This window comes from Cyclopterus lumpus, chromosome 7, assembly GCF_009769545.1.
Source record: "Cyclopterus lumpus isolate fCycLum1 chromosome 7, fCycLum1.pri, whole genome shotgun sequence".
NCBI classification, from domain to species: domain Eukaryota; kingdom Metazoa; phylum Chordata; class Actinopteri; order Perciformes; family Cyclopteridae; genus Cyclopterus; species Cyclopterus lumpus.
Window position 1 is genome coordinate 12,250,963 of NC_046972.1, and position 16,136 is coordinate 12,267,098.

Here is a 16,136-nt window from a genome sequence, read left to right on the forward strand (position 1 = left end):
TGTATAAACCTGCTATAACTGGAATTATAGGTTTACCTACATGCGCCGCTAATCATGGGTTTCACTACCCTCAATCTTGTGGACAAATTGTGAGATGTGTGTCAGGTGTACCTATGTTTGTTCTCCCACTTGTGGATTTAGGTGGGTGATGGATGTGTCTATTTATTGTAGTTTGCAAATATCTCAACCATTCATTCATCCAAAGCATAGTGTAATCAACCCCTCCCTCAGGGCAGCTGTTAGCCCCTATCCTACTTTACACCCATTGACACACACTGTCACATCCCAATGACAGCATCCCCCTTCTCCTGCTGCATGGCACCTGGGCTACATTCTTCCAGCTGAGGTGACGTGAGGTGGCATCCTGTGCAGTGACCGCTCTGTGTCGACTTATCTACGCTGATTGACGTTTGGTTATTTTAGGAGTGTGATATGGTCTCTGAAACTGATACCTAGTATTTGATATGCATTTTTGCAAGACTCTACAAATGCAGATTAAACATTTCAATCGTGCCTGTAATAAGACCTTAATATATGGGTTGTTAGCAATTGACGGTTTTAATACATGTCATACTTCCATAAAAATATGAATGCATATTTACAAGCTAATTACTGTTATTCTAAGAATAATAGCGTGAGACCATTGATGCCTTTTTACAGCTTATTTTAGGCCAATATTGAAAGCTGATATAGTGCTTTTGGAATGTTTCATCCCATTTATTACAAAGGATTTATACAGGGTGACCATTTACCACAGTTACTCATAGGTCATTTTAAAGATGGTGTGTGTGTGTGTGTGTGTTTGTATGTTTGTGTGTGTGTGTGTGTGTGTGTGTGTGTGTGTGTGTGTGTAATTTAGATACATAGATAGACATAATTTAGTCAACTGGGATTTTTCCATATTGTTTATACATTATTTATACTTTAGTAACTATTCCTTTAGCATCTCATCAGGACTGTTTTATGGCAACATTTAATGTTTATATGATTCTGTCCACCCATTTGTTGATACACACATGTTTTAAATTCCAACCAGTCACTGAGAGGCACTGATTTGCTGAATATGTTTTTGAAATCATTGAGTCTGAACTCAAAATGAGATGATGCAGTGAAAAACATCACTTTTATTTTTGGTCACTTTCATATCATAATGATATGATATGAACTGTTCTACAAACTCTTCCTTGTTGGTGCAGTCAAGTGCCAGGTAGAAACATATGAGACTTGAAGTTTGCGTATTAATGCCACATTCACCGTATCCTACACATTCACCATGTTTACTCATTGTATGTTTCCCACATATTGGTTGTCTGACAACATACCTGGGAATGCTTTCTGGATTGAATGTAGTTGAGTAAATATTGTCTCAACTGGCAATGATAGTTAAACATGTTAGGGTTTGCAATATTTTAAATGAATGTGTGTGTAAGCCAGCTAGCCCCTTTATGACTGGATGCATGCAGTATGTCATCACCTTATAGGCCATTTTTCTGGGTCCATAACAAGTGTTCCTCTGAACCAAATGGAAATGCCTTTTCCTGCATTACTTGAATAAGAACACAAGCCTGCCAAATGGCCTCTTAAAAAACAACCCATTTCTGCTAGCCCCCTGTGACCATGGGGACACAATGAGGACCATTCAGCTGGTCTGAGCTGTCGTGGCCAGGAGCTCTGCTGCCATTTAGGCCATTCAGCTGAACCCAGTCTTTGTGTGCACGTTGGAATGAGCTGCCTCAATATGAAGCGTAGGGAGGGGCTGGTGACTGGTCATACTTGAGAAGATGACGTGTAGTGTGTGTACTACTGAGGGGAGTGGTTCACCGGGCAATCTCTCAGCTGAGCCAGCCAGGGGTAAAAGGTCATGTCTGGTTCTTCCCTCGAACCAGCCTACCTGGTTGACATCCCACACCACGTGTCAGGCATATTGGTCTAATGTTGCTGACACAAGCAAAATGCAACACAGATCAGTGTTTCGTCGTTGAGTTAGTAGCTGGTGGTCATTTTGACATTAAATTACAAATTGAAATTAATACCTTTTGATTGTCTGTGTTTATGAACAGATACAGTTTTGCTCTTTGTTTGCATCTGTATCAGTATGTGCAGACAGAGAGAACAGATTATTGCCAGTTGCTTCTTTTCTAGACCAGCTAGCCAGCTTTCAGATGCAACAGCAGCGGGCTTGGATTAGTTTTGTATTAAGTAAGAGGATCTTCAGCAGAGAATGACAGCATGGATATGGACCCAATCTGTATCAGCCATCCATCTTCCTGACCCTAGCCACCAGTGATGAGAAAGCCTTATGGATCCTTCAGGAATACAATACTCCCAACCAGGGAGGAAGACTGAGAAAGGATATATTTCATCTCTCATCATTAACAGGATACGCAGCAAACTGTTGTTTTGGTAGATAGTCAGGCAGAAGTGCTTATTTTGAGACGTGTGATATACTTCCTCAAACTGAAGCTCATGTGGTGCAGAGCTCTTCTTTATGAGGTGGAGGTCAAGCCCGTTACAAAAAGAGGAATAAGGGCTTCTCACACTAATTGAAAAGCTGAAATCTCTTCTCAAATTCATATCATTTCAGAGAGTCACCGCATTATCTCAACAATATGTTCACAATAACTTGTCAGATATAAAGACTGTTAATATGCATTTTTTTTCACTTTATTGGAGAATTGACCATCTCGAGAGACCGGAAACATGGGTAGAGGGATAGGGGACGATGACATGCAACAAATGTCCCCAGACAAAGCGAATCAGGAACATCGCAGTTACAGACTACTTGACTACTTCCTGTGTTTAAAGTGTTTTTCTGTAATAAAATGAAAAAGGATGTTCTTGTGCATTTAGACATAGCGACAACTGTGAACCACAAAGCCTCCTCATGAGCGTTTTGTAACAAAATTATTTTAAAGATTGATGATAAACATTACAATTTATTTATTGCAAGACAACTTAAAACTTACCACTATAATCCTTCCTTGCATTTGAATGAGCTTTGAGCAGTGTGTTATTCCTCTATAATAGAGAAATATAGATATTTGGATAGTTTACGCTTCTGTTGGCGCCCAATAGGTCAGAATCTAAAATGGGCAAATCATCATCCTTGTAGCTGCGGAGCCAATGCCTTAAGTCCAAGCAGATGGTTGTGTACTCTTGGCAAAGGTCTTTCCTAATGTGTGTTAGTGTGTGTGTGTGTGTGTGTTTGCACGTTCAAATGTGTGTTATAATACTGTTATACTGTGAATAGTTAATGATGGCTGCATTCCCTTTTCCTCCTCCAGACCTGTTGTAGTCTGAATTATTCACATGTTCTCATTAAATATCAGGACACCCTCACAGAGTGGTCTGTGTGTGCTTAGTAAGCGTCACTTTTTTACGCTTCCCATGTAGAAGTGGAGGCAACCGGCCTGCTTTAGTGCCAAGAGATGTATTGATATCCCACTCATCACCCCTCCAGACCGACACATCTCTTTCTACTGGAGAAGATGCTCAACTTGTTGAACTAGCTCACATGTGATGTCAGGCAGGGCTTGGCAATATATTGTCACAATATTGGCCCCACTGTCAGGACTCCTGTGTTACTGCGCTGTTGAAGTCTGAGAAGACACATGGAAGCCATGAAATAGTGGGATAGTGTCTGTAGACTAGAGTGCCATGAAGGACCTTGGTTGAAGCACCTGCATGAACAAGCATCCTCACTAAAATGGTGCTGACCTTGTGCTCTGACCTTCCTGTGGAGGTAGGCAAGTTCATCAACTCAACATTATCATCATCTCTTGATGTGATATTGTAGCATACTTGCGTATCTTACAGTTTGTTGAAATGCAACAGTCTAGGCAGGCCTTCTTCCTGCTTGTTGTAAATCCGTGAGTCACTACAATTAGGTGCGTCCTCTTCTCCGGGGCACATCCATCCGCCACAAAGTGAGAGAACCGGTTTTAGCCTCCTGTCTTAGGGCTGTTTACTCAGTCTGTGGCAAACTTTGACTCATCATAATTGAAGAATGACTGGGGATTTTGTAATATCAGACCCTTTCTCCCAGTCTGTACAACAGCCTCCTTCATTCACCGCGTGACCTACCTGTAATCCCAGCTGGGCTAACGGTGACGGTGAAGCTCCATCCTGGCGTTGCATTGCATAATTACGCTGATCTTTTGTGGCCTGCAGTCATTTAGTCAGGGACCCAGGCTCTGACATGTCAGACAATGTTGACTGATTCACACTCTGATTTATGGCCTCATAGACTAAATGATGAACTCATTGATAGTAAAACCGAAATCTTGTTGTGTCCATTGTTGTTGTCAGACTGTGGGAGCTGATGCAGTCGCTCCAATGTATTGCCAGGCTATCCACACTCTGGCGGGCCATGTGACTTTGCTAATGCTGAAGAATGCTCTTGTGAATATAAATAGACCTGGCTGGCAAGACAAATTTGCTTTCATGCCTGAGGAGGAGAAAACAAGCATCTCTTTGACACAAAAGCTCCGCCATTATTGCAGTGGAGGCCACCCTCCCAAAGTCCAAAGGAGTCAGTCCTAATTGCGTGCTTTTTCTTCTCGCTGAGGCTAATGCTCCTGGCTTGTAGACAGCAACGAGTAGCAAACACTTGCACATCCAACCACTAGATGCTTGGCTGCTACATGTGGGTCACTGTTACGTCCTTGGGTTGTGTGGGAAATACCGCTGCCTGATGAGAACTGACCTTCTCAGGCCAATCAGACGTCTGTCTGACCCATGGAGAAAGTTGCTATAGGTCTGCTAATTGTTAAAGCAGCATGCCATTGGTTTTTAGATGTTTCAGCATGCTGCCTACAGATTAATTAACAATATTACTGATGAAATGATGCTATGAGTTTAAGTACTTCATCAAAGTGAATATTTAGTCATGTTATTGTTATGTGGTCATACAGGTGAAGGTAAGGAGTGTTAACCTCATCTGCTTAAGGGAAAAAAGTTTCTAGCAGCAGCTGTTGTGTAAAATCAGTTGCATTGGGTAGATTTCCATAAATGGGTTACATCTTTTCATATAACCAATCTATTTACACCAAAGTGCCTCAAAGTTGCGAACAACAGAAAACATTATCTTTAAGCATGTGTACATGCTTTCTTATCTATAGCACGTACACTTATTTTGTACTGCGCCCTGGCTTGCTGAATAAATTAGCAAACAAGCAACCCAGTCTTGTTCGCTAATGTCTCTCATGCCATTGAGCAGTTCAAGCGTATCTGTAAATGTTTACAGATACGTTTTACATTGACAAAAAAATGACATGTATGATTGGGTGTATTAACTCTAAAAATGTCCAGAGCTCTGACTATAAACCTGCTGTCTGTTATAAATCATGTTATTCAAAGTCTCTTTCTGTCTCTTATTTGGGCTCTTCAGCTGATCAGCCACAGCTGATCATTACAGCCTTTGTAGAACACAGGGTATTTTCTCAGCAGCTGGTGAGTTTCTATATATGAAAGCGCAGGCCTGCGTCACAGGAAGGGCTGATGGGAAACCAGAGCTCAGGGGTAAAGCAGTCCTGCTGTACATGTACAATGAAAGTTTCCAAAAGGTCAACTGCTCTCTCCGTCGGTCACTCATTGGGTGGTTGTATTTTTTCTTCTTCTTTTGGATTCGTGCCTTACATTCGAATAGTTCTCTTCCTTATTCTTGAGCGGAGCCAAAGGGTTATTGAAAATAATACCCGTGAGTAGAAGTCCTCAGAAAGCCCCCCAACAAGCTGATGTCTATCTCCCGTCTTGGCCCCTCAGAGCACATTGTGCTGGAGCTTGGCTTGAAGTCAAAGACCCCTTTAATTCAACTTCAGAGCGAAACATGTTAAACAAATGCCATGAAAACACATCGAATGGGTGGGGCTTCAACTTCTTAATCCTCAACTGTCAATAGCACAGGCAATGTTGTATGTATTGTATGTTCATAGCCTTGAATGGAAACATTAGGTTAATATTTAGAATCACAGCTGTGTGTTTTAGTTTGGTTGTTCACTTTTAAGTGTGTCCTGTATAGTCATTGCGGTTGTTATAAGTATTGGACTAGATTTGGTGATGCTATATCAACACAGTGTTTTGCACACTCCTGTATCAGTGGGAGGCCTTTGACAGTAGGTGCGCGTTGTGCTACATGCTCCCACAGGCGCTGGTGACACTGGATGTTATTCAAATCACCTGGCTGTGATTGTGATGAAACAGCCTTTAGATTTAAAGTAATTTCCTAAGATTATCCAACAAAACTTTCTCTTGAGACTGTGTGAGGTGACATCAAGTGAGAACGTAATGTCTGACTGTAGAAAACTATGTTCATACTACTGTACATGTTGAATGTTTACAATTTTGAATAGCATTTTTACATCGCTGCCATTTTGGACTTGTGGTTACATAGAAAGCGTAGTCTGTGCAACTGCATTCCATCCCAAAACACATAGCTATCATTTATTAGTGTTTTTACAGTTCAAACTGGCATTTGATACCATGCATTCACTTTGCACCAAGTTTCAAGATCTGTTTTTGGTGGGTAAGCTCTGGCGATGGAATTTTCAAATGCACCTGCATTAGTGAAGATGCATTTCATTAAGTTGTATCAGGATCAAACCAGTTGTAATTGCTGCACATCTAAGACTCTCACCTTTCCTTCAGTAAGCACTCTTGCATCTAATCCCCTTACCTGCCTGTGTTTTAGTGAGTAGCTTGTTGCTAACACCGCCTAACTAACATTCCCCTGTGACCTTGTACCTTCACTTCCACGTGAAGGGACATGCTTTCACTGACGTTTGTGTATTTTAGACCTTTGACAGGCCTATTTTACACCACATTTTCTTTTACACTTGCTGAACATTCAGAGCCATAATTTTTAGAGCGCCGATAGATGCCCATCATGATGACAGGCTGTTTAATGAGCTGTTGGTGGTGGGAGGTCAGGACCATGAGCTGTCCAGAGAGTGGAACATGGACAATAAGTCCTGTGTGGTTTTAGTGTCAGCTGTAGACTCAACACTTCAGGATGTGAGTGTTTCTCACAGACCACCCCTTTCTTGTGAGCTTTTAATAGTGATTTAATGAGTCAGCTGCCGGGTTAACATTCCTCCAATATTAATGTCCTATTTGAACCCATCATCCATGAGCAATTAAGCAGTCAAGGAGTATCTCTGGTGCATATGTTTTCTAGAGATGAAACATAGAGGGGCTGTTGCTAAGCCAAGCTCAGTTTGTATGGTAGGTGTTTGGTGAAATATTGTCTAGTGTGTACTCACTGACCACATGTGGACAACACAACAGACAGATGTCAGTTCAGTTGATGTAGATGTCTCGGTGAACCTCAGGTCAGGTCTGTTGCACACTTCTAACCCCTGTATCTCTAAACTACTACAACAACACCACCACCACAGTGAAACTCAATACCTCTGACTCACTTTCACTGCTCAGTACACTCTAGTTACCAGCAATGCTAAAAAAACGGTCTGTCATGCAGCTAACCAGCCAGGATACCCCGGTCTAAATACTGTAAGTGTCTACTTTGTTTTTCCTGTTATTTGCAGTGCAATGAATGAAGACAGCATCAACATACTGACCTGGTTACACATCAACGAGATAGAAGAGAAAGTGACAACATGTCAATGTATACAATGGAATAGGCCTTTTTCACAGTAGCCATTTTAACTTGTTATAGTACAAAAAATGCATAGGTGTTACTAATAATATTAATACTTACTACTTAATCTCATTAAATACAGCTGTGCTTTAACAACTATGGTGGAGAGAGAGAAAAGACAATAGCTGGAATCAAACCCAGGACATTGCAGTTACTGTATATGCACTATAACCACACAGCTACTAATGCGCTCCATCACTATTATTCTCAAGCAATCTTTGTGCATAATGACAGATAATCCAGTGAGCGGCAGGGTAGCAAGCTAACATGACAAGAAATCTGGGAAAAGCCTCTCACTTCAGGTAGTCTCCCTCATGTGTGCACCCACAGTACAACAACAAACATGCAACCTGCTAGCTAACAGCTCATTGAGGTTGTAGCGTGATTAAAGGATGAAATACTTTTACTGGTACCACTTGTGGCTGTCCGACCTCAGTCGTCTGACGTCAGCTATGAACCATCTGCAGTTGCTCACCAGTCTAATCACTTTGATGAAGTAATGTGCTCTGAGTTTCCATAAAACAGCTTATCACTGTCAAAGTTGTGCAACATGCCTGTTGTTGGGAAATTCTGTGACCCAAATCAGTGTGTGATAGTCTATTAAAAGATGAGCAGCACTCATGAGAGGTGATTGTCAAATTTGGATCTAAGGTAAGGAGTTGGTAATCAGTGATATAGCTTGGATTATGGAGGACATTTCAGGCTTTCTCAACGCTGTTCCTGAACCCCGGCTCATAACTCCACTATACTCACACAGTGGGCTTGAGTGCCTTCTCGGAAAATATGAAATGCACAATGTAATATAAGTAATGGAGGAAGTAGGGCAGTGCTCAGTCTGCACTCAAACAGAATATGAATGCTTTAAAAGCTTGGAAGGAACATTAGTTTTATTTCTTTGGCAAAAACAACTTCAGGATGCCGACTGTCCAGTCTAATTGCTGGATGTTTCTTTCAGTTTGTGGATGTAGTCTAATCTTTATTTAATCCTCGTAACACAATTGAGCTGAAGTGTTTTCATCCCGTACAGGAAGGTCTGATTTGATGAAACGATTAGTTGTTCGAGTTGGAGTTTGAATGTAGAATTGGCCAGCATGTGTGTCGGTTTGCTTGTTTGTATCCATGACACTGATAATGGCGTTTGTTAAGATTTAGCTGAAGGAATGTGTGATTGTCTCAAATTCAGGGCACTAACACAGTGACTTTGATGTGTTATGTACTTGTGAGTCTTGGTCTTTATCTTTCACCCTAGTTTCCTCTGAGCTCTACCTTGCTGCTTTCCATCCAGTGCCTCTGACATGGCTTCACTTTCAGTTTTCGATACCACTACACATCTTTTGTTATAACCTATGTGCTGCTCACTCCATTAACTCAATACCTTCTGTAATGGCGAACACAGGTGTTACACATCTTTTATTGTCAGCCGTGACATCACATTGGAGTTTTTCACTTGAATCAATCGGTGCTAACATGCAGATCTCAGTCTGCTTATTCTTCTCTTTAAGTTTTTCTCAAGAAATTGCCTGGATAGTAAAAGGGACCACACCAACCCAGAGTAGACAATGGGTGCTCAGCAACAGATAGGCAAAAGGTAAATGATCCAATATGCCAGTTATTCATGCTCATCATACATATCATATTACAAAAACAAAACAATTTATTTTTAAATATCAGCATATGTCCCAGTAGATAAGATGGAGAAAACAAATTGTATTGTTTGTGTTCATGACAAACAATGTGACTTGTTGCCCAGCCCTACTCAATCAGGACTTGACAGTTCAGTTAACTGACAAGACCTGATGACTCCTCTGTTTACGCAACCAAATACAAACCACTTACACTGGAGATCATGTCTAGAGAAATTACACACCCTCTGCCTTTTTCTTAGCTGGATGGCAGATTTCTTCTTCCATCTTGAGATTACTTCATCCTCTATGTCTGGCTGAAAACCCCCACATAGACTAACTGGGTCCCAGAGGACTAGTAGGCCTGCTTTAGGAGTGGAAAACATTGGTCATGGAGTTGAGAGGCCTTTGTATACATGTTTCAATCTCTTGCCAGACATGAACAAATTACCCCCTTGACTGAGCCCTGATTGCTGCTGATATTTGATAACTGAGATTTAGCTGCCGAGTCCCTAAAGACTTTGATCTGAGAGTTATACACAGTTAAGAATGTGGATGCCAATGCAGTTGTCTGGTCATTTTCAAACAACCAACCGAATACAGATGATTCACTTTAAACTTAAAAATATTATACTAAATAAAGTGCAAAGTAGGGAAACATCCTAAATTAAGAAATACTCTGTATTTCGTATGATACTGTGAGGATGGCAATTGATAAACCAAGTCTTAACATGCATACACCCTGATCAAACAAGTGTGTTCACAGTGGGACAGTGTATAAATCATACATGAGAATTAAAATCTGGAGTATGTGAATTTACTCTTTTTCTTCTTGTCTAACTGCTTCCATTTAAGAGCATGAACTGTGGAAATAAGCTTGTAACATCCACTGAAACTAATGTCCAGGTGCCATTAAATGGCCTTGGTGTCAGGCTCATTCATTTGCATTTCCTACCTAGTGCCATTTACCGATGTTCTCAGCACAGGCTGCCTGTTGTTTTTGTGTTTCTGCTCTATAAATAAGATCCTGTGGGGGATGTTGGTTCCTCTCTCAGCCCCTGTGTTTATGTGTGTTTTGGGATGTAAATGTACGCACTGTGACTGTTTGTGTGAGAATATCTGTTTGTTGTTTTGCTCTGTATCTTCTCGCTGTCATGTGCTCACCAAGACCATACTGGAAACTAGCTGTCTTTTGTTGGTATCTATTTCCTGTGAGATTGAGTTGTAACAGTGTTGCATGTTAGCATCTCATTTATTACAGACAATAAACCACTGATAAACAAAGACGGCTTTGTGCAGTTCGAACCAGTATCGCCGGCTAAAAGCCCGACCATGATCTCACAGTTAGAAAATAGAGGCTAGCCTCAGTTCAGACCTTTTTGTCATCAATCCTTTTGACCACACATGTCTGCACAAATGTCCAGACGGAGGGATGTAATCTGTTAGGTTAGATGTAATCTCAGATTACAGATAAGGATAAAACCCAAAATGTGAACGCTGGATGATTCTCACAACATTAAAGGTTTTTTTTATTTATCCATATGTGTAATCAAGGTAGTTATTCTCATTGGCTTGCGTGTGTTTGTGTCCAGTCATGTGTTTTTCAGTAACCTGTGTGTGCCTGCAGGGAGAGGAACTGATACTATGAGGCAAGAGGAAATGACAGAAACAGTCATGTTGCTTCTCACCAGAGCTGGATACCACCAGACTAATCTGACCACAGTAATTATAGGGCTCCAGCAGAGGGGGGGATAAATATGTGTGTGTAAGGAGGTTGCTGTGGTCTGTGTTTGCAAAACTAACAGAAAAATGACAGAAACCGTATTTAATAAGATAAATTACAAGTGTTGTTGTCACGTCCTCAACAAAGAAGTGGAAAACTGTCTCACTGTCTTTTGTTCATATGCGATCTTAGTATTGTTGAGGGTGCTGGGAGGCTAATCAACTGATTCCTGAAGCCATTTAGTATCCCCCACTCATCCACTAACCTGCCCAACACACACAGGAGCAATCAGATCAAAGGCATTAATGTACAGCAAAGGTACATAATTTGGGTTTGGCAGTTTGGTGGATGAACGGGTGTTAAATCCAGTCTACACTCTCTCCTGTCTGCTGGCATCAACTATAAGCTCATCATTCATTCTATTAGAGGACACATTAGCCCGGCAGTGACCTCTGACTGTTGTTGAGACCCCCGTAAACTGTGCTGGCTCCTCGTTTATATCGTTTTGGTGCACTGTTGGGAGTGTTTTCATCATCTGGTACCTGGGCTGCTGGCGGTGATATAGTGCCATATTCATCTATAACCCAGGGTGCTTCCGCTATACTTTAAAAACAACTAAAGGTTCTTTCACTTTTGCTTTTTCAAATTGCTATTGGGCTTTTAATTTATGAAAATATGCTCTGACCACAAAACACATGGACAACGTTGTCATTAAATAGTGCTTCACTGAGCACTCCGGCAGAGAGGAGCATTTTCCAAAATGAAAAACAGTTTTTCACGTGTCAAGTCATATCAGTTATGAAGTACAACGAACGTTGTGCTGCAGTATAGAAGTTGGCAGCAGTTGTTACTCTGATTGAAAGAATAGCCGGGAAGCACTCTGGCTTTGTTGTTGGAGTTTTATGTTGGCGTCTGAGACTTCCACCAAAGTGCTGTTTGCTGATAGTGGCAGCTAAAATTAAACTGTTTGTTCATATTTTTAACCCGAATCAAAACAGTCCTTTCAAGTCCTCTTTAATTTCTAATATTCATTTCACACATTGCTAAATGACTTGGAGGTTTTAGGTGCTTCGGGGGAGGATTTGTCCCAGTTCATTTGAGTTTCATTGTGTATTCCCCCCACACAGCGTGTGCCATAACTCACCATAACCTCAGTCTTTCCTTCCCGTCCCTCTCTGACTGTGTGCTGTTCATTACTCATCATTTATACACCGTTGATGTGGTTCTGTGTTTCTCTTTAGCTTGGTTTGAGAAGGCCAAATATTTAGTTAATTGTTAATAGTGACCTCAGAAAGCGCATTTTAAGTGTGTCAACTACAGCCAGTCAGTCATTTTATTCATCATATCGGTGGCTTGGAAAAAAACAATGGAAACAACTATAAAGACAATAATGTCTAGTGGGCCACTAATATTATAGATCCACCAGTTTAAAGCACCAGTTTATCTAATCCAGAATTAACCAGATTTTGGCAGCAGATTTGTAGACCTCTTAAAAGATATATTTGATTGCCTCAACCATCACGGTGAGCTAAGACATGAGCTGCAGATACACAAACGGCTGGAAGGGGCTGGACAATGCCAGTCCAGATTAAAATATGCTTGTAATGCCTGGATTCATGCCTTGTACGGTAAAATCCCTCTACGTCATAGTGTGGTTCGAAAATAATTATTGGTGTGACTGTGTGTGTGTCAGCTGTGAGAGGATCAGCCTTCTATCTAGCCTGTCCTCAGGTCAGAGGTCAACAACAGCAGTTTAAAGGAAGTGTCAGAGGGTCACTGTCATTTTGACTTGAATTAGTAACAGCCACATTACACAACCAGCTTGATGAAGACAAACTAATGCCTGGATGACATGAGGAAGGATTATGATAATTGCTTACAAAAAATAGGTGACCTTTGTCACTGAATGTATATGTCTAAGAGACATTTTTACACACACTTCTCTCAACCAGCCTCTACAATTACTACAATGTTAAGCAGGTCCAGCATATGCCTGGACAACAAAACGCACATGAATCTGGTCTGACACACTGACACGCATCTCACAGAGAAGGCTTATAATGCAACTCTCCTCCAGGCTCAGTTAGCATTCATTTCTCTGTGGACTAGAGCACTCCTTAACCTGCAATAGCAGTGTATACTCGCATGTACACACACATATATTTTGCTTCCTGCACCTCAGAGGAGTTTTTGGCCAATGGGCTAGCTTTCCTGGCCAGTTGGCCCTCTCTGTTACCACGATGTTCTCCAATCAGCACATTCCTCCTTCTCTAGACAGACACAGGGAGACGATTTTGGCAGCACATACACAGGGTGGGGTAACGCTCATATCCTGTCCCCTGACCTCAGATTACACGCACACACACACACACACACACACACACACACACACACACACACACACACACACACACACACTGTACTGTACTGTACTGTACTGTTTTGCCCATGCTCACACTCAAAACACCACATTCTTGCTCTCAAAACATACAGCTTTTCCTCTGTTTTGAAGCAGCTGTCACAGTCAGTCTTTCAACCCAGAGCCCTCGGTGTCTCTGCCCACTGCCAGCTACAAAGCCAGTGCGGTCATGCCAGTCCACGCCTGTTGTTATGCCCTCACACTAACACAGACTCTTCTCTGTCTGTGTTAATGACCCTCCCTCCCTCCATCTTTCCATCCTTCCCTTGCTCCCTCCGGGCACCACTTGGGCACCAGGACCAGGCTTGACAGAACCTCATCTCCAACATCAATGATGCTCCAGTCCACCACAATCAATATGCTGCTGATTGCTGTATTTGCATGTCTGTCTATGAGTGTTTTCCTAGCCTGTAGCCTGTGCATAAGAGGACAAACAAAGAAAAAGTGATTGTTAAGGACATTTGCTGCTGTATTTTTCATCCCAAGTATATTTAAGGCTAGTGTGTGTATCCTGGCATGAAGTCAGAGCGGACTGCTGGCCACCCCATTGTAACTTTCTTATTCAGAGAGGGATGCCGGATAACCACTGCTTCACCCGGCATTATCCTAAATGAGGGGCTGGAAGTATCAAAATGCTCAAACTGGTAGAATACGCACACTTAAATCTATGCATAGATTTAAGTGGGTATCTATTCTACCAGCATTCAGAGAATGACAAAGCACTCAGCATTTAATCACACACGTGCGCTCTCTCAAACTGTCTCTGACTGCTGCTTATTTCTTCTTGCAAATGATGTTCTGTTCGCTCCCTCTTCCCCCGTTTCACGTGATTTAACAGTGTTGTGAAACTTTGAAGAATTTCCTGCATGGGAAGGATCTGAAATGGAAGTCCACTAAACTCAAATACTGCCAATCTTTAGACTCAAATCTGAAGGGAGCTTATTTTTTGGATTCAGTTTTTCTAGGCAAATACTACACACCACCAGATAGTGACCAGAGTGTTAGAAAGCTTTACCTGTGTCACACACGGGACTCCCTACCCAGTGTTGGCTTATCCAGCCCACTACCCGCCAATCTCCTGTTGAACTTTGGCTCCCCCTCTCTCCTCATTTTCTTTCCATTGTTGTTTCATACACACACCGATCCGTGTTTGCGCTGGCTTCTGCCAGTGACTCTTGCCGTTTGTTTCTCACCTCATCGCCCACAACCCTCTCCTCCCTGTTATCTTTATCTTATTTTCTCGTCCTCCGAGTTGGCTGGTTTCCTTGTCGTCACCGGTCAAAGTGTGGAGAAGGTGCCGGGATTGAGGCTAAGCAGTCCTTTGGCACATTGCACTTGACAACGCATATAGTGTAATCCCTGGACACAGGAAGAAAAATAACAGAGTTTGTGGTAGTGGGTTTGTTTGTGTATACAAGGGGAGTGTGTATGTGGCATGTGTGTTGTGCTACACAGAGAGACTGTGTGTTTTGGGGTCCCAGTTAAGTAGACTTTGTCTTAGCCTCTGTTGCTTTCCAACAAACTCTGGTCGCAGTGGGAGTCCTGCCAGTCCAAGGCCGAATGAGGAGGGGGTGCGGCTGAGTGTACAGTGGGAAAAAGAGGGGGGAGGTGGAGGAGATAAATTGTTGAGTCCCATGTGAAACCGGCTCACATGGCTTCCTTTTTGCTCTGCTTACTCTCCCAAATGTTCCCGATAGCCTTCAGATTTGCCATTGTTCTCTGCCTCGCTTGGTTATCTTCTAGTTGCCGTAATCATATTTGGGTTTTGTTGCCTGGAGGAGATTTTTGTGCACTCATCATGTTTATTCACTGGGGCTAATGTACGGCTCAACAATGGTGTTATCTCCTTGCCTAGTTGTAAATGGACTGAGCTGTTAACATGTGTAGTTCAGCAGATTTGGTTTAAAGGATTATTATTATGACCTGCACACGTATTAGCTAAAGCAGAGGCTGTGTGTTTGTGTGTGTCAGAGGAGTGTTGTGTGTACTTCATTTGGTTTATGTGTGTGTGTGTGTGTGTCTGTGTGTGTAGTTGTGCGTTGTATGTGTGGTAATTATAACTAACATAACAGTGTGGTGTCACTGTTCTCTCTCCTAGGTGACATCACGCAGAAGGGCTACGAGAAAAAGAGAGCCAAACTGCTGGCCTCCCACATCCCCCATTTGCCAAGTAAGACCAACTCTTCTGCTCTTTGCTTTTCCTAATTTCACTTCTTAACCATCTTTGTCTCTTTCCTGCGTATTCTCCATCTTCCTGTCAGCATTCTTGGTGCTGATCTTTCAAAGATGCGGAACCTTAAAGTAATTGCATCTCAAGAACTCAAGTCATGAGTTCTGTAAGATGGACGTTGCATTTGAGGTAATGGTTCTCCCCCATCTGTATGGAGAATTACATGCGGGAGAAACAGTGGTTTAAGTCTTTTAGCTCAATAAAAAAAGTAGCATCACTGAATATCCAGTGTGATTGTAATTCTCTTTGTCCAAATTGTCAAAGACAATTTGTGGCTTTCTGTGGCACTCTAGTGGCTGAAATTGGAATTGCACATTGCACATAACCAAGCATAGAGTAACATCTAGCAACTTCCCTAATATCTGCGGCGCTGTAGAAAACCCACATAATAACACCAAACCATTGTTAGTTTACAAGCAGCCACATAAGTAGGGAGGTACCAGAGTTTCACGTACAACTATGAGCCAGTCACCTCCCAGTCATCT

The 16,136-nt window shown here is 42.0% G+C and overlaps 1 protein-coding gene across 3 annotated transcripts in view; it reads left to right on the forward strand.

Annotated features, from left to right (window-relative positions):
- Positions 1-16,136, forward strand: part of dip2ba (disco-interacting protein 2 homolog Ba) — a 35,937-nt gene that overhangs the window by 972 nt on the left and 18,829 nt on the right. For all 3 annotated transcript variants that reach the window (XR_004609681.1, XM_034536190.1, XM_034536189.1), the window contains exon 2: positions 15,520-15,591. Coding sequence is in view for 2 of the 3 variants with exons in the window: in XM_034536190.1 (XP_034392081.1) it covers positions 15,520-15,591 (72 nt within the window). In the remaining variant the exon portion in view is untranslated. The remainder of the gene's footprint in view (positions 1-15,519; positions 15,592-16,136) is intronic.